The 18,684-nt window shown below is 42.8% G+C and overlaps 1 protein-coding gene across 2 annotated transcripts in view; it reads right to left on the bottom strand.

Moving 5' to 3' along the window:
* Window positions 1-18,684, bottom strand: part of LOC124035132 (inositol 1,4,5-trisphosphate receptor type 2-like) — a 167,648-nt gene that overhangs the window by 72,830 nt on the left and 76,134 nt on the right. For both annotated transcript variants that reach the window (XM_046348555.1, XM_046348559.1), the window contains exon 38: window positions 247-352. In XM_046348555.1, coding sequence (XP_046204511.1) covers window positions 247-352 — 106 coding nt within the window. The remainder of the gene's footprint in view (window positions 1-246; window positions 353-18,684) is intronic.

Below are 18,684 nucleotides of genomic sequence, written 5' to 3'. Positions count from 1 at the left end.
TACAGCCTGAGAGGAAATAATAACCTGTGATTACAGCCTGAGAGGAAATAATAACCTGTGATTACAGCCTGAGAGGAAATAATAACCTAAGAGGAAATAATAACCTATGATTACAGCCTGAGGAAATAATAACCTATGGAGGCAGGCTACCAGTAAACAATAATGCAGGTTATCTGCTCACTCCCCACAAGTAACGGGGAGTATTGTTAAGGTATAGTTGGGGTTATTCAGGGTTGTATTTAGTACCTCCAAAGCCTCCAGCCGAGTTGTTCCCGCTCCCAAACTCTGATTTGGAGAGAATCCTTTGATTTCCAAAGTAGCGAGTGAGGAGAATATGCCTTAACACATTTCCCTGCAGGAGGAGAGAAATTGAAAAGATTAAATCCACACCAGAATGTGTCTGTTTTATGCCAGACAGAAACATGAACACAGGCAGGCAGGCGCACACACACACTAGAAGTCGACCGATTAAATCGGAAAGGCCGATTAATTAGGGCCGATTTCAAGTTTTCATAACAATCGGAAATCGGTATTTTTGGACACCGATTTTACCGTTTGTTTTTTCTTTTTTTCCCACCGTTATTTAATCTTTATTTAACTAGGCAAGTCGGTTAAGAAAACATTCTTATTTTCAATGACGGCCTAGGAACGGTGGGTTAACTGCCTCGTTCTGCCCAGAACGACAGATTTTCACCTTGTCAGCTCGGGGGATTCAATCTTGTAACCTTACAGTTAAATAGTCCAACGTAATAATGACCGTTGCACTCCACAAGGAGACTGCCTGTTACGCAAATGCAGCAAGCCAAGGTAAGTTGCAAGCTAGCAGTAAACTTCTTATCAAAAAAATCAAATCAATCATAATTACTAGTTAACTACACATGGTGGCCTGCGTTGCGTATAATCTGACTGAGCATACAAGTATCTAAGTATCTGACTGAGCGGTGGTAGGCAGAAGCAGGCGAGTAAACATTCATTCAAACAGCACTTTAGTGCGTTTTGCCAGCAGCTCTTCGTTGTGCGTCAAGCATTGATTGCGCTGTTTATGAATTCAAGCCTATCAACTCCCGAGATGAGGCTGGTGTAACCGAAGTGAAATGGCTGGCTAGTTAGCGCGCGCTAATAGCGTTTCAAACGTCACTCGCTCTGAGCCATGGGGTGGTTGTTTTCCTAGCTCTGCATGAGTAATGCTGCTTTGAGGGTGGCTGTTGACGTTGTGTTCCTGTTTCGAGCCCAGGGAGGATCGAGGAGAGGGACGGAAGCTATACTGTTACACTGGAAATACTAAAGCGCCTATAAGAACATCCAATAGTCAAAGGTTAATGAAATACAAATGGTATAGAGGGAAATAGTCCTATAATAACTAAAACTTCTTACCTGGGAATATTGAAGACTCATGTTAAAAGAAACCACCAGCTTTCATATGTTCTGAGTAAGGAACCTAAATGTTAGCTTTCTTACATTGCACATATTGCACTTTTACTTTCTTATCCAAAACTTTGTTTTTGCATTATTTAAACCAAATTGAACACGTTTCATTTTTTATTGGAGGCTAAATTGATGTATTATATTAAGTTAAAATAAGCATTCATTCAGTATTGTTGTAATACATTTTTTTGGACCTTCAATAATCGGTATTGGCGTTGAAAAATCAATCGGTCGACCTCTAACACACACACACACACACACACACACACACACACACACACACACACACACACACACACACACACACACACACACACACACACACACACACACACACACACACACACACACACACACACACACACACACACACACACACACACACACACACACACACACACACACACACACAGGTTCGCTCATTGTTTGTGCTTCCCATCAACAATCAGACAACAAAGAAAAACATATTTTCAATGCTTAATCAATCATGACAAAGGTTGCATCCCAGATGGCTCCTGTAACCATTATATAGTGTGCTACTGTTGACCAGAACTCATAGGGAATATGGTGCCACTTGGAACACAGACATATTCTTAATCTTTCTATGTATCAGAGTTTATTCATAGAAGACAGCTTTTGCCATTGATACAGAATGACAATACTATGCCGGCCATATTGAGTGTGTTCATGAGGGAAATAGCTTTCTATGGCTTTTACATCTGTGGTACATCCTACACACATGCTGTACACTGTGGCCATACGGTGCCAATACTCCACTATTGGTTTCACATAAAATGACATCACGAGTGAGATCGTTACATAAGCAACAGAGGTAATCATTCAAATTGTATTCTAGTATGAAGCGACTTCTTCCTGTGAGAGAGAAAGAAAGAAGGGGAAGAAGGAAACTCAGCTGAGCGGTGTGCTAGGAACAGATCCTGTGCTTCCCATGAGAGAACACACAAGGAAGACTGTGAGAGTGTGTGTTACATAACACCTGGTGGTGGCTGGCTGGGAAATCACGAGGGAAGACAGACAGGGAGAGCGGGGTTTTTCTCTCTCTCGCTTTTAGTTTGCGCCTCTGGGTAGACTCCCCACTTGTGACCTTTGCTCTCTAGAGAGACACTGAAATAATCACCCACTCTCTATGATTGCATAATATGCATGTGTGACTGACTGTTAAAACTTGTCTGGCATATCGAAAACATGTATGCTCAAGAGACTCACTCTTTTTTACGACCAAGATGTATTATTTAAGAGCACAGCAAATGAGGGATGGATGGAGAGAGGGATGGACACAGGGGTCAGCCCGTTTCCATGGTAAGTACCAGAGAGCCGTGTCATGACAAATGACCACCCTTTCTCGCATGGGATACCACAGAGAGGAGGAAAAAATGGAAAGGTAAAAGTGAAGTTGATCAAAGGATCAGTCCAGAGAAAAGTGAAGTTCAGCTGAAGCCCTTCAACTAAGTGTTCTGAGGAAAGGAGCAGTGTACTGGTAGAGAGAGAGCACGTGCAGCTGATATTCCCCATCTCAGTAAACACCAACTCATCTGCAGTCAGCACTGACGGCCGACTGCCTGCACTGTCTGGCTGAGAGCGGCGTCTCCACACAGGTTTGCACACAGAAACAAACACAAACACACAGACCCTTCATGGATTGCAGGTGATAATATCAGTGAGCCAACTCAGACATAGACATGTACACAGAGCGCAAACGAACACTGAGCTGTCTTTTAAGGCAACAGCAATACTTTTCCTTTTGATTGATTGCAGATGGAATCATGTTTGACATTAACATTTATTAAAGGAGACGTCTGTCTTGCGCCATTCTTTCACACAGCCTAAAAGAGAGGTAGAGTGCAGCAGGCATGGGGTTTGAGGTGTGGGGCTCCCCAGTCTCTCTCCCTGCCTCCCTCCCTGCCTAGATGCTTACCCCTCAGGTGATGCAGTCTGCTGGCCAGCTCTGCAGAGGGAGGTGGATAAAAGAGCCGGATAGAGAGAGAGAGCGAGAGATAGAGGCGGGAGAGTCGTGCCAGCCTGACTCATCTGTCTGCTGCTGCATGGAGAGAGAGTGAGGGAGGGAAAGAAGATCAAGCCTAATGGGTTTTTAAAATGTGCGCCGGCACGCCACACTGCGGCTCTGGGTGTCCGGGGTGGAGATGAGCAGTTCGCCAAATCCTCTATCTGCCCCCCAACTCAACCACCCATCCCTCCCTCTCCTCTCCATACCTCCACCTCGTCTGGAGATGTCTCCAACTCTGGCTGGGCAGCAGAAGAGAGGGAAGGAGAGAGAGAATGCGGGCTGAGCTCACCTCTCCTCCATGCTTGTTCATGAGGTCTCACATCTCAGGCAGGAGGCTGGGAATAGAGCCTCAGCCCAAGACAGACAAAGCTCCAGGCTCTCAGCGGAAGCTAGTGAAAAGCAGAGCCCAGCAAGTCAGACTACGGAAAATTATAGGTGGTCCTACCGGGGTCAGCCAGGGAAGGGAAAGTTTGCAACTTCTCTATGAAAAAGTTGGCTGAAGATTTTCCAATCTGAGTTCTTGCTTGTGGAAAGTGTGAAAGTCTCACCACAACAGACACAGGCCAGGGTCTCACAGGCCATGGCTCTTATTCATAAAGTGTCTCAGAGGCTGACTGATCTAGGATCTAATTCATTCGATGTGGGACCTAATCCAACATAAGCAATCCTACTCATTGTAAGAATATGGGCCAACTCAATTAGAATCAGTTTAGCAGATTACATCAGAATGAATAAGATTTTATGGGTAGGGGGTGAATCTGATCCTCGATCAGCACTCCTAGTCTGAGATGCTTTGTGAATACAGACACAGGTGTCTATTGATAGCAGAGGGGAAACACTGGTCTAGTGTTACACTAGAATGTGTGTGTGTGGCTCCGGTTGAGGTGTTTCCACATGGCTGAGCAGGAGCAGAGACAGGAAGCAGGGTGGATCAACTTACAGTAAGTATGATTGGAGGGAATACAGTCTGTAACTGGCCCTCTGGTGTACTGTATCATTGCAACACTACAGCAATGCTATAGCAACACTGGTAACTCTATAGCAACACAGCACCAACGTTACAGCCATCAGAGCGGCTGTGAGGGAGTCTAAAACACGATGATGGGAGCAGTCAGGGATAAGTGCTGCCGTTGCTCCCTGGACAAGAGGACCCGAGAGTGACTTGTCTCTCTTCACTCTATGCAAACTCTTACATCATCTTAGTCTTCATCCATCTCTCTACCTTCCTATCTTTTCTGTCTCTCTCTCTACCTTCTTTGTCAGCAGACCCTGCCTGCACCCCACTCTCTAGCTGTAGTCCTGCAGAACTCCGCCTCCTTTCACGTGGCAGACGACTCGCCCGTTCTTCACTATTATAACAAAAATGGAAACATTTTCTAATTTTAAAGTGTTTTCCGCTCAACCTATTGTTGTCCCAGTCCTGTATAGCCAAGCACGAGTTCAACGGCATAAACATCCTCATCGCTCTGATAGTCAACTCCATCAACCCCTTAGGGGAAGAATCCAATGGACCTGGAACTCAAGGTTAGCATGCCTCTCCACCCACCCACCCACCCACACTTTTCTTTATATTGTCTCAAAGCTCATTGTCATACTCCTTGCTACCGTTTTAAATTCTTTCTCCCACAAAGAGGTCAGGCAGCAAAACAACTTAACAGCTTCATGTGAGAGCAATTGGTGAGATTTGTGATTTTTAGACAAATAGCAGAATGAGTGCATAAACAAAGCATTCCTCCAATGGCTGACCCTTTGCCAGCAAGTTCATTTCGGAAGTGGCGCATGTGATTCGCTAACATTGTTAGATAGGTTCACGGCATAGGGTTTGTTTTTGTCAGTAGGACAAATTGATGACCAGCGGTTATATGGTAGGGCACCAAGCACAAACACCCCTATCGTTGCACGCACATTCTGAATGTTCTTATTTTAAAGTTCAGCTCCAATTAAAGGCACAGTAAACTGCATCTAAATGATGTTGAGAATGATGAGTTCCCTTTCTTCAAAGATGGAAGCCCGAGTCCGTATTCAAGCATCTCATAGTAGGAGTGCTGATTTGGGATCAGTTTCAACTTTTAGATCTTAATGAATGAGATTACATGGTCAAGGGGGACCTGATCCTAGCTCAGCACCCTTACTTTGAATACGGTCCCTGCAGAACTCAAGCCACTTATCCATCCATTCACATGTACAACTTCTCCTCCATAGATTTGAGAATACTTGGAATATGAAGTGTGTTCAGGTAGCCTGAGAGGCAATTCAAAGGAATCTCTACAGCATGGTTTCTTGAAGTATGGGTCGGGACCCAAAGTTGGCCCTGGGTGAGAGGTGGGTCGCGAGTTATGAGAATACATCTATAATCATGCACTATTTCATAACTTGGAAGACCATTTAGGTCATGGGAGGACAGTCCATTTCTCATTAAGGTTTCGAGCTTAACAGTTTAAGAATACCTGCTCTACAGGAGACCCCCTGTGCCTACTGAGTCCTGGGCGAGACAGGTAAACATGTGCTGGTCCATCACCATGGAGACCACAGACCTCAAGTCAGAGAATGATCGAGAATTGAGGGGGAAACCCCAGCCAAAAGAAACACACAAACTAGAAAAACAGACAAAAGAAAATGCCCAAAAAGCACACACACTTAAACACCCATCTCTGAAGCCCCTTAAAAGGGTGACATTTTCTCCTCACAAAGACACAACACTTCGTGTCAGACTAAGTGTCAGGGAGAGTCTAGGTTAGGGCCAGTCAGGGGTTAAGGCCTTTCTGGTATCAGTGACTGAGCCAACGCTGCCCTGGCTGGCTGCATGTGAATGAGCAGATGAGTGGAGGGATGAGGCTAAGCCATTTTACACTGCGAGACGCATCGTGCTTTATGCCTGTGTGTACAACACCTTGCAAAAGTATTTAGACCCCTTCAATTTCTTCACATTTTATTGTGTTAAAGTGGGATGCAACATTTCATTTTTTGTCAACAATCTAAACACAATACTCTGTCAGAGTGGAAGAAAAATGCAATAGCTAAAATAGTCTTTGCATAAGTGTTCAGCTCCATGAGTGAATACGTGTTAGAAACATCTTTGGCATTTTTCTGGGCATGTCTCTAAGAGCTTTGCACACCTGGATTGTGCAATATGTACCCATTACTCTTTTAAACATTCTTCAAGCTCTGTCAAGATGTTGGCAATCATGGCTAGATAGAAATGTTCCACGTCTTGCCATAGATTTTCAAGCAGAATCAAGTAAAAACTGTACCTTGGAACATTCAGTCTTCTAGGTAAGCAAAAACAGTGTAGATTTAGCTTTGTGTTGTTGGTTTGTGTCCTGCTGAGAGGTGATTTCGTCTCCTAGTCTCTGGTGTAAATCAGACTAAAGCGGGTTTTCGCCAGTGCTTTGCTCCATCTCGTTTATTTTTATCCTGAAAGACTCACCTGTATTTGCCTATGTCAAGCATACCCATACCATGATGCAACCACAACAATGCTTAAAATGAGGCAGTTACTCAGTGATGTGTTATGTTGGATTTGCCTCAAACACAAGGCTTTGCATGTGTCTGGGTGGTTTAATACATAACCCACTTGATTTCAGTGCTGCTTTTCAACTTGTTGATCAGAATATACTGTTGATGAAATTGTGTCTAAGGATTTCATAACACCTCACTAAGATGGTTATTGGTGTTTTTAAATCACTGATGAAGGATTTTGAGACTGATTCCCTGACCTGTGAATGTTTTTAATTGACTGTTTTATGATTTTGTTATACTCTTGTGAATTCTATGGTTTTTACTAGATTACTTGTAGTTTTTCATGTTGTCTGTCTGTAATTGTGTAATGACTTGGTGCTGCCGATCTTGGCCAGGACGCTCTTGAAAAGAGATTTCAAATCTCAATGAGGCCTTCCTGGTTGAATAAAGGTTAAATAAATAAAATTAAAATAAAGTTTAAATTCATAAATGATGCCTATGCGGAACCTCAATCTGTATGCTGTGGTATCCCATAAGGCAGTTGCCTAGGACCTCTTATGTACTTGCTGTATTCAAATGATCTCTAATCCTATGGGAACCATGTTTGCTGATGATACCACAGATTATGTAACAATCAATTCTGTAGGGCAGCTAAAAGAGGCTCTTTAAGCTGACATGATAAGTACTTCAAATTGGATCACCCAAAACAAATGAGTCCTAAATACAAAGAAAACCAAGGCAATGCTAATATGTACGAAGAGGAGAATGAAGAAACTACCCTCCTTACAGAGGACAGTTGGCGGAACACCAATGGAGGAGGTTTCAGAGACTAGGCTGTTAATTGTGCTGCTAGACAACAGTATTTCTCCGTGATAAAAATCATCAGCACCTCCTATATGCTCAAAAGGATTACAAAATATATGTTACAGCAAACTTTTTACAAATCTCAAAAGCTCTCATCCATAGTCAAACGAACTACTGCTCTGTCGTCTGGAGTAATGCAAGTGTTGGTGACCTAAAGAGAATGCAGATAGCACAAAATAAGGCAGTGGTAATCATACTGCAATGTAGTTACGAGAGGTATTCCATAGAATTACATAATTGCATAATCCCTTTTCATAAAATTCACCACTCTGAAAGACCAAACGCTATCCATGATAAACTGGATATGGTCAAAGACAAACACTCTCGAAACACACAGAGCAGAACCAAGCCCACCAAAACCCAAATTAGATTGTAGCTTCAGGGCAGTAAAGTCCTGGAACTTCTTGACAGAAACTCTCCAAATAGTTGTTTTAAGAAGGGGGGAGAGTATGCTGGGGAGTGTAACTCGTAATATGTATACTGTGGGTAATATGAATGTGGCTTTTGTTTGTATTTTTGTGCTTTTACTTTTTTCTTTTGTTGGTCTTCCAGATTCTGTATGTTTTTTACATTTCTTAAGGACTCTTGGAAGACTAGCCCTGAGGCTAAAAGAGATCCTAATCAAACTAAAATCAGAGATTTGTGTTTCATAATATACAGTACCAGTCAAAAGTTTGGACACACCGACTCATTCAAGGGATTTTTCTTTATATTTACTATTTTCTACATTAAAGAACAATAGTGAAGACATCAAACTATGGAATCATTTAGTAACCCAAAACAAAGTGTTTTACAAATTGACTGACCTTCATGTCTTAATGTTATGGACTGCCGTTTCTCTTTGTTTATTTCTGCTGTTCTTGCCATAATATGGATATGGACTTGGTCTTTTACCAAATAGGGCTGTCTTCTGTATACCACCCCGACATTGTCACAACATAACTGATTGGCTCAAACACATTAAGGAGAAAAGAAATTCCACAAATTACATGTTTGGGTTACTACATGATTCCATGTGTGTTATTTCATAGTTTTGATGTCTTTACTATTATTCTACAATGTAGACAATAGTAAAGAATAAAGTAAACCCCTTGAATGAGTAGGTGTGTCCAAACTTTTAACTAGTACTGTCTCACACACACACACACACACACACACACACACACACACACACACACACACACACACACACACACACACACACACACACACACACACACACACACACACACACACACACACACACACACAGTTAAAGTCGGAAGTTTACATACACTCAGGTTGGAGTCATTAAACCTCGTTTTTCAACCACTCCACAAATTTCTTGTCAGCAAACTATAGTTTTGGCAAGACGGTTAGGACGGCCCATGTTCTGAATTCTGTCACAGTACATTTCAAAAGGGCTGAACAAATAATTATATTGACTACGTCTGTCCTAGCTTGCTATGCATTACAACCTGTAATTTAAATGGATTTTTATTTGGATTTTATGTAATGGACATAATCAAAATAGTCCAAATTGGTGAAGTGACATAAATAACTTGTTTCAAAAAATACCAGAAAATAAAAAATTTAAAAGTGGTGTGGATATTTATTCACCCCCTTTGCAATGAAGCCCCTAAAATCTGGTGCAACCAATTGCCATCAGAAGTTACATAATTAGTTAAATAAAGTCCACCTGTGTGCAATTTAAGTGTCACATGATCCCAGTATATACACTGCTCAAAAAAATAAAGGGAACACTAAAATAACACATCCTAGATCTGAATTAATGAAATATTCTTATTAAATACTTTTTTCTTTACGTAGTTGAATGTGCTGACAACCAAATCACACAAAAATTATCAATGGAAATCAAATTTATCAACCCATGGAGGTCTGGATTTGGAGTCACACTCAAAATTAAAGTGGAAAACCACACTACAGGCTGATCCAACTTTGATGTAATGCCCTTAAAACAAGTCAAAATTAGGCTCAGTAGTGTTTGTGGCCTCCACGTGCCTGTATGACCTCCCTACAATGCCTGGCATGCTCCTGATGAGGTGGCGGATGGTCTCCTGAGGGATGTCCTCCCAGACCTGGACGAAAGCATCCGCCAACTCCTGGACAGCCTGTTGTGCAACGTGGCGTTGGTGGATGGAGCGAGACATGATGTCCCAGATGTGCTCAATTGGATTCAGGTCTGGGGAACGGGCGGGCCAGTCCATAGCATCAATGCCTTCCTCTTGCAGGAACTGCTGAGACACTTCAGCCACATGAGGTCTAGCATTGTCTTGTATTAGGAGGAACCCAGGGCCAACCGCACCAGCATATGGTCTCACAAGGGGTCTGAGGATCTCATCTCAGTACCTAATGACAGTCAGGCTACCTCTGGCGAGCACATGGAGGGCTGTGCAGCCCCCCAAAGAAATGCCACCGCACATTATGACTGACCCACCGCCAAACCAGTCATGCTGGAGGATGTTGCAGGCAGCAGAACGTTCTCCACGGCGTCTCCAGACTCTGTCACGTCTGTCACATGTGCTCAATGTGAACCTGCTTTCATCTGTGAAGAGCACAGGGCGCCACTGGCGAATTTGCCAATCTTGGTGTTCTCTGGCAAATGCCAAATGTCCTGCACGGTGTTGGGCTGTAAGCACAAACCCCACTTGTGGACGTCGGGCCTTCATAACACCCTCATGGAGTCTGTTTCTGACCGTTTGAGCAGACACATGCACATTTGTGGCCTGCTGGAGGTCATTTTGCAGGGCACTGGCAGTGCTCCTCCTGCTCCTCCTTGCACAAAGGCAGAGGTAGCGGTCCTGCTGCTGAGTTGTTGCCCTCCTACAGCCTCCTCCACGTCTCCTGATGTACTGGCCTGTCTCCTGGTAGCGCCTCCATGCTCTGGACACTACGCTGACAGACACAGCAAACCTTCTTGCCACAGCTCGCATTGATGTGCAATCCTGGATGAGCTGCACTACCTGAGCCACTTGTGTGGGTTGTAGACTCCGTCTCATGCTACCACTAGAGTGAAAGCACCGCCAGCATTCAAAAGTGACCAAAACATCAGCCAGGAAGCATAGGAACTGAGAAGTGGTCTGTGGTCCCCACCTGCAGAACCACTCCTTAATTGGGGGTGTCTTGCCAATTGCCTATAATTTCCACCTGTTGTCTATTCCATTTGCACAACAGCATGTGAAATTTATTGTCAGTGTTGGTTCCTAAGTGGACAGTTTGATTTCACAGAAGTGTGATTGACTTGGAATTACATTGTGTTGTTTAAATGTTCCCTTTATTTTTTGGAGCAGTGTATACACCTGTTCTGAAAGGCCCTAGAGTCTGCAATACCACTAAGCAAGTGACACCATGAAGACCAAGGAGCTCTCAAAAACAAATCAGGGACAAAGTTGTGGAGAAGTACAGATCAGGGTTGGGTTATAAAAAATATATCAGAAACTACGAACATCCCACGGAGCACCATTAAATCCATTATTAAAAAAATGGAAAGAATATGACACCACAACAAACCTGCCAAGAGAGGGCCTCCCACCAAAACACACGGACCAGGCAAGAAGGGCATTAATCAGAGATGCAACAAAGAGACCCAATATAACCCTGAAGGAGCTGCAAAGGTCCACAGCGGAGACTGGATTATCTGTCCATAAGACCACTTTAAGCCATCCACTCCACAGAGCTGGGCTTTACGGAAGAGTGACCAGAAAAAAAGCCACTGCTTAAAGAAAAAAATAATCAAACATGTTTGGTGTTTGCCAAAAGGTATGTGGGAGCCTGCCCAAACATATGGAAGAATGAGACTAAAATTTAGCTTTCTGGCCATCAAGGAAACCGCTATGTCTGGCACAAACACAACACCTCTCATCTCCCCGAGAACACTGATGTTTTTCCATCGGCGGGGACTGGGAAACTGGTCAGAATTGAAGGAACGATGGATCGTGCTAAATACAGGGAAATACTTGAGGGAAACAGGTTTCAGTCTTCCAGAGATTTGAGACTGGGACAGAGGTTCACCTTCCAGCAGGACAATGACCCTAAGCATACTGCTAAAGCAGCACTCGAGTGGTTTAAGGGGAAACATTTAAATGCCTTGGACTGGCCTAGTCAAAGCCCAGACATGTTTTATTTTATTTCACGTTTATTTAACCAGGTAGGCAAGTTGAGAACAAGTTCTGGATTTACAATTGCGACCTGGCCAAGATAAAGCAAAGCAGTTTGACACATACAACAGAGAGTTACACATGGAGTAAAACAAACATACAGAAGAAAGAAAATTAAGAAGAGAAAATTAAGAAGTAGAAAATTAAGTCTACATTCGATGTGAGCAAATGAGGTGAGAAGGGAGGTAAAAAAAAGGCCATGGTGGCAAAGTAAATACAATATAGCAAGCAAAACACTGGAATGGTAGATTTGCAGTGGAAGAATGTGCAAAGTAGAAATATAAATAATGGGGTTCAGTAGGGGAAGAGGTAGTTGTTTGGGCTAAATTATAGATGGGCTATGTACAGGTGCAGTAATCTGTGAGCTGTTCTGACAGTTGGTGCTTAAAGCTAGTGAGGGAGATAAGTGTTTCCAGTTTCAGAGATTTTTTTAGTTCGTTCCAGTCATTGGCAGCAGAGAACTGGAAGGAGAGGCATCAATCCAATTGAGAATTTTTGGTATGACTTAAAGATTGCTGTATACCAGTGGAACCCATCCATCTTGAAGTAGCTGGAGCAGTTTTCCTTTGAAGAATGGGCAAACATACCAGTGGCTAGATGTGCCTCTACAAAGTATTGACCCGGGGGGAGGATAGTTATTCACGCTCAAGTTCAGTTTTTTTTGTCTTATTTCTTGTTTGTTTCACAATAAAAAATATTTAGCATCTTCAAAGTGGTAGGCATGTTGTGTAAATCAAATGATACAACCCCCAAAAAAATCTAGGGAAAAAAAAAGGAAAAATGCCAGGGGTGGGGGAATACTTTCACAAGCCACTATATGTATACATACAGTACACACGTTTTTTGCATATACTATTAAACTGAAACATGTTCTTGTATTTGTTTGTAACGGTCTATTTTTAATAAACTGTGATCGACTAATATGTATCAAGTCTGGTAAGACTAGGGGTGCTACTTTTGGGTGATATTTTGGGTGATAATCTTTTTGTCTGCTGATAATTGCTTCAGGGTTGTTGAGTCTAAGAAGCATATAGAGTCAACTGTTGTTTAATTATGATTTATATACATTTTCATAGAAGCATTTCAAACTGTCATTAATTGCATTCGCGTTTCTATTTACAAATTTTTTTTCTTTATCTTTTAAAATTCTAACTGGTTTAGCGTGGATTCATTTTGTGAAAGCTGCAAGGTATTTACCAGGTTCATTTGCCATTATGTAGTATGCTTTATTTGAGTTTAACTTGTAGTTGTTGGCTCTCTTCAAAAGTAGAAGATTGTATTCCTGCTTCAGTTCAGACATTTTATTTTCTTCTTTACCTTGTAAAGATGTGGGCTTTGTCTAAGATAGTGATTTATTTTTCTTAAATTTTTATTTCTATATCAGATGTACATGTTTCTGGGTATGAGATGATTATTCACCTAATGTACGTCTTAAAGGCATCCCAAATTACATTAGGGGTTGGCTTTTCTCTGTCTTCTGTCTACATTTGTAACGGTAAAGGTTTAGATTTTTTTGGTTACGTATTTAAGACTTTTCAGATCCAGAAGATGAGCTCTGTCCATTCTCCCGAGTTATATTGCCAAGTGTATTTTCTATTGGTGCAATTTAGCATGATACCAGAGAATAATCCGATATCACTATATCATGATTCTTTTTAATCCAGTAAATTGTTGAGTGCATTTTTTAAATAAATAAAAATGTAGTCAATTCTTGAATAGCTTTTCTTACCTTGAGAAACAAAGGAATAGTCATTTGTAGTTGGGAATCGTAATTTCCAGGTGTCCTTTACATTATTTGTAGAGATTAAACATTTTCAGCCTCTTTGGAAGCTTCCTAAATGTGCATTTTCTATTACTACATCTGTCAATCTTATCAAAAGTATGATTTAGGTCACCTGCTAAAATAATAGTTCCTGTCTGGATCTGATCATATATTGTTTGAATTTATCTAAAAACATCAGATTTACACCTGGTGGGATAATCAACGAAATCAATGTGTGTGTCACCATGTAAGGTACAATTCAACATTAGAACACTGCCTTCTTGGTCCATGTGCTGGGAATAAAGGGAAAAGGGTCTGAGAAGTAGTTGGTGAACCAGGCCATGCAGTCATTTGAGAATCCAAAGCTATTGAGTCTGCCGAACAGAATATGGTGATTGACAGAGTCAAAAGCCTTGGCCAGGCCGATGAAGACGGCTGCACAGTCCTGTCTTTTATCGATGGCGGTTATGATATCGTTTAGGACCTTGAGCGTGGCTGAGGTGCATCCGTGACCAGCTCAGAAACCGGATTGCACAGCGGAGAAGGTTCGGTGGTTTTCTAAATGGCCAGGCATCTATTCTCCATGGACTTAACAGTGTCCCAAACCTTTTTGGAGTTAGAGCGACAGGATGCAAATTTCTGTTTGAAAAAGCTTGCTTTTGCTTTCTGACTGCATGTATTGGTTTCTGACTTCCCTGAACAGTTGCATATCACGGGGACCATTCGATGCTACTGCAGTCCGCCACAGGATGTTTTTGTGCTGGTCAAGGGCAGTCAGGTAAGTGGCAGCACAGACCTCTCCAACCCAGCACCATCTTTAAATATTGCATTTCTCCTTTAAAAAATATATAACTCTTGCAAAGAAAACCACATCTTCTGACAATCGCTTGAAGTGTTCAAGAACCATATGTTCCCCTCCCCATCAAGTGATGAGTTGGTCTTTACTTGTATAAAATCAAATTTAGCCTTCTTTTCCATCTATCATTGAAGAACAAATATAGATATTTTTAGCAGACATGACATATGAGGGGGCGGTGAACATTCTACAGAATGGGATGATCATAGTATAAATACATAGTTATTGTATACATTACATATATAGAGCATGTCAGAAAGTAAGCTGAGCAGACAGACATAAAAATGAAAAAAAGGTGAATGCCTTTTTAGGGCTTTTAAGCTCCAACCCGTCTTCTAATGTACCAAAAAAAAGTGAATTATGTCATTGTACATATATTGGAGAAAGACTGCCACTTAAGTACTGCGGTCTGTATGTATTACCTTATAAATTAAGGTATAGTGGTAGGTGGGGGACTACTTGGGGAGAGTGGGTCCACAGAGAGACTGAAATTGGATGAGTAGAGGCCCCACGCACACCTTAGAGAAGTGTCTGATGCCCTTCCAGTCACCCCATCTCAAACCCCTGGATGAAGCTTCTCTCTCCAAATCCCTCCTTCCCTCTCTCCCAAAGCAAATCCATCCCTCTCCACCACCCCGATCCAGGCCCCCCCTTTTACCCCACCCAAGCCAACATTATACCAACCTCCCATCTTTGCTCACCCTTGCTCACTCAAACTTGTCCCACCCTCCCTCCCATATCTACCAAAGCCAAGCGTATCACCACCTCCCATCCTTGCCCTCTCTCACCCACCCAGGCAAAATGTATCCAAACCTCTCACAGCTTCTTGACACACTAACCGCACCAATGTGTCAGAGGAAACTCCATGCAACCAAACAAAATGTGAAGAAATACAAAGGGTCAGAATACTTTTGCACGGCACTGTATGTGTGTGCGTGCGACTAGCTGACTGGTGAAGTTGTTTGGTTATCCGTCAAGCTGCTTTGTCTAGGGCGACTGGTGTGAAACTTGGCAAGAGTTACAGAGAGAGAAAGGAGTAGAGAGCGAGAGAGAGAGAGAGCGAGCGAGAGCGAGAGAGAGAGCGAGAGAGACGGAAAGATAGAAAAAGTGTGTGACGCTTTTTCCTTTGTTAACAAAAACGGGAGCCCTGTTTACGCATACACAGGGCACACATGCACACGTGTGAATGCACACAGACACAGGGCAAAATGAAATAATTCACTCCTTACGTGTCCTGGTTGAGATAACCTAAAAGCAGTCTTCTCACGTTTATTGCCAATGACCAGATTGCACAGCAGACAGGTGTTTTCCCTGATTAGATACTGTTCCTTTTCAAACTACATCCAAAGAAAACCTAGTGAGATTTTCATAAAGACACCGGTACTATCATATAGTTATGTTCCTGCACTGCAGTACACAAATCTTCTAAATCCCATTTGTCAATTTCACCTGCCTACAAATCAAAATTGATTAACAGGCTCTAAATTATTTATAAATGCAATGGTTTAACTACAGAGCATTGTCATCGCACCTACTCATCCCTGTACACAAAGCTCATCCCAAACTCATACCTGCCCCATGCGGTGCCTTCCTCAGACCAGACACATGGGACAGGTAGAGCTCTAAACATGAACACTGTCCTTATTCCTAACCCAAACACATTACACTACACTCTAGAGGGCCAAACAAGAAATTCTTCTCAGCCTACTGCAGATATTGTAATAATTGTAATATATGCCATTTAGCAGACGCTTTTATCCAAAGCGACTTACAGTCATGTGTGCATACATTTTACGTATGGGTGGTCCCGGGGATCGAACCCACTACCCTGGCGTTACAAGCGCCATGCTCTACCAACTGAGCTACAGAAGGACCACACTCCATCAGTCAGTTCACTGTCTGCCCCTGCCACGACCCAGAGTGCGAGAGAGCGACAGAGCGAGAGCGAGAGAGAGAGCGAGAGAGAGAGCGAGAGAGAGAGCGAGAGAGAGAGAATCGAGGCAGACAGGCAGAGCAATAGAAAGAGAGAGGGAATGAGAAAGAGACTCACACTCGCTCTAGTGAGAGAGAAAAAGAGGAGGGAACGTGATGGTCCGCGTGACGCTGGCTCAGACACTGCAGGCGGTTACGTAAGTGCACCCCCTGCCCCGTCTCCTCATGGACTGAGCAGACGCCGCTCTCCTCCAATCCCTCGCCCCGCAGCCGCGGCCCGCTTTTTTCCCCTCCGCTCACATGGCTCTTCACATGCTACCTTCCTTCCTTGCTCTCTCTTTCTCACTCCCTCTCTCTTCCACTCACTCGAGTGCTCCCTCTCCTCCTCCCACTCACTGCGCCCCAGGGATCCACCAACCTCTGCTGTCGCTTTTCTCTTTCTCTTTTCCTTGCACGCTCCTGTGGAGTGAGACAGCAGCGCCACACTCAGGGCAACGGGGATATTAAAATCAAATGTTAGTCACATGCGCCGGGTACAACAGGTGTAGTAGACCTTACAGTGAAATGCTTACTTACGAGCCCCAAACAATGCAGTTTAAAAAAAATATGAATAAGAAATAAAACTAACTATCACACACACACACACACACACACACACACACACACACACACACACACACACACACACACACACACACACACACACACACACACACACACACACACACACACACACACACACAATGCCACAAATAAACACTCGGAACACACAGACATTCTTAGTCTTTTTAAAACATACCAATATGTTTTTGCACTTGTAAATGTCACAGTGCTTTTGACTGCATCATTTACTCTGTGAATTATATCATATCAGAGTACAAGCTCTGGCTTAGTCACCTGTGTATTTGAGTATGATTATGAATAACTTTTAGCAACATGACATGATCTCAATACAATTACCAGTGCTATTTTCCAAAAGGCAATGGCATATCAAGACAGCACTACTTGTACTGTGTGTAAACTATGTCTCATCTCCTGATCATCCTCTACTACAACTAGCAGCAGACCGGCTTCACTTTACCCTCCAGAGGTGACCACCAACCCAGGAATAACTTTCTCCCAACACCCTCTCCCTACTTCACAGGCCCATGTTGGAGAGAGCGAGAGAGAGAGAGGAGCAATCCTGCACCCCCACTCACTGCAGTATTGATTTGTTTGTTCAGAGTTTTCCCACCTCCATCCCTCCTCCCTCCCTTAATCCATCACTTTCTCCCTCACAGTGTGAGCTTGTCCTCGAGTGCCTGCCTTATATAACAGCATGGAGAGGCCCACAGAATACCGATGAGAAGTCTGGGCTCAGGACCCACACACACACACACACAGAGAAAGACCGAGACGGAGGCTAGAGCACTGTGGGCTACTGCAAGACCTGATCGGAGTGCAAGCCCACCCGCTCCATCATGGCAGTGCAATATGAACCAACCAAGCATGCTTCATCTTAAGAGGAATTTACAAAAAACAAATGTTCTGGTTAATCAGCCTCTGTGGCATCAATAGTAGTCTTAAACATCAATTTTAGTGCCAAAATGTACTATAAATTGCAAATACTTCAGCAAAATGGAATGCTGAGCCTCAAATAGCCGTCTGTCCCTTTTAATAGCCGAGGGAAATTACACATTTCAGCAAATAAACGCCTGTTTCAAATAAAGGTCTAAATTAATTGTTTACGAGGTTACCATAAATTGTTTACAAGGTTTAATGTGTTACATTAAATAATTCAGTAATGACTTGAAAAAATGATGACAATCATCCATTTTTAACAACCAGTAAGAAACTGCTAGCCATTGGCTGTTAACAGCTGAAATTTGCTAGCAAACTGGCAAGCACAAAAACAGCAGTATCTTCCAAAATTGAGATTTGTGAGATTTAGGAAATTAACGATGTACATACAGTGCCTTGCGAAAGTATTCGGCCCCCTTGAACTTTGCGACCTTTTGCCACATTTCAGGCTTCAAACATAAAGATATAAAACTGTATTTTTTGTGAAGAATCAACAACAAGTGGGACACAATCACATTCTTTCCCATTCCTCCTTGCAAAACAGCCCGACCTCAGTGAGGTTGGTTGGAGAGCATTTGTGAACAGCAGTATTCAGTTCTTTCCACAGATTCTCGATTGGATTCAGGTCTGGACTTTGACTTGT

This window comes from Oncorhynchus gorbuscha, linkage group LG01 (assembly GCF_021184085.1).
Source record: "Oncorhynchus gorbuscha isolate QuinsamMale2020 ecotype Even-year linkage group LG01, OgorEven_v1.0, whole genome shotgun sequence".
NCBI classification, from domain to species: Eukaryota; Metazoa; Chordata; class Actinopteri; order Salmoniformes; family Salmonidae; genus Oncorhynchus; species Oncorhynchus gorbuscha.
This window is presented reverse-complemented; position numbering and strand designations above follow the sequence as displayed.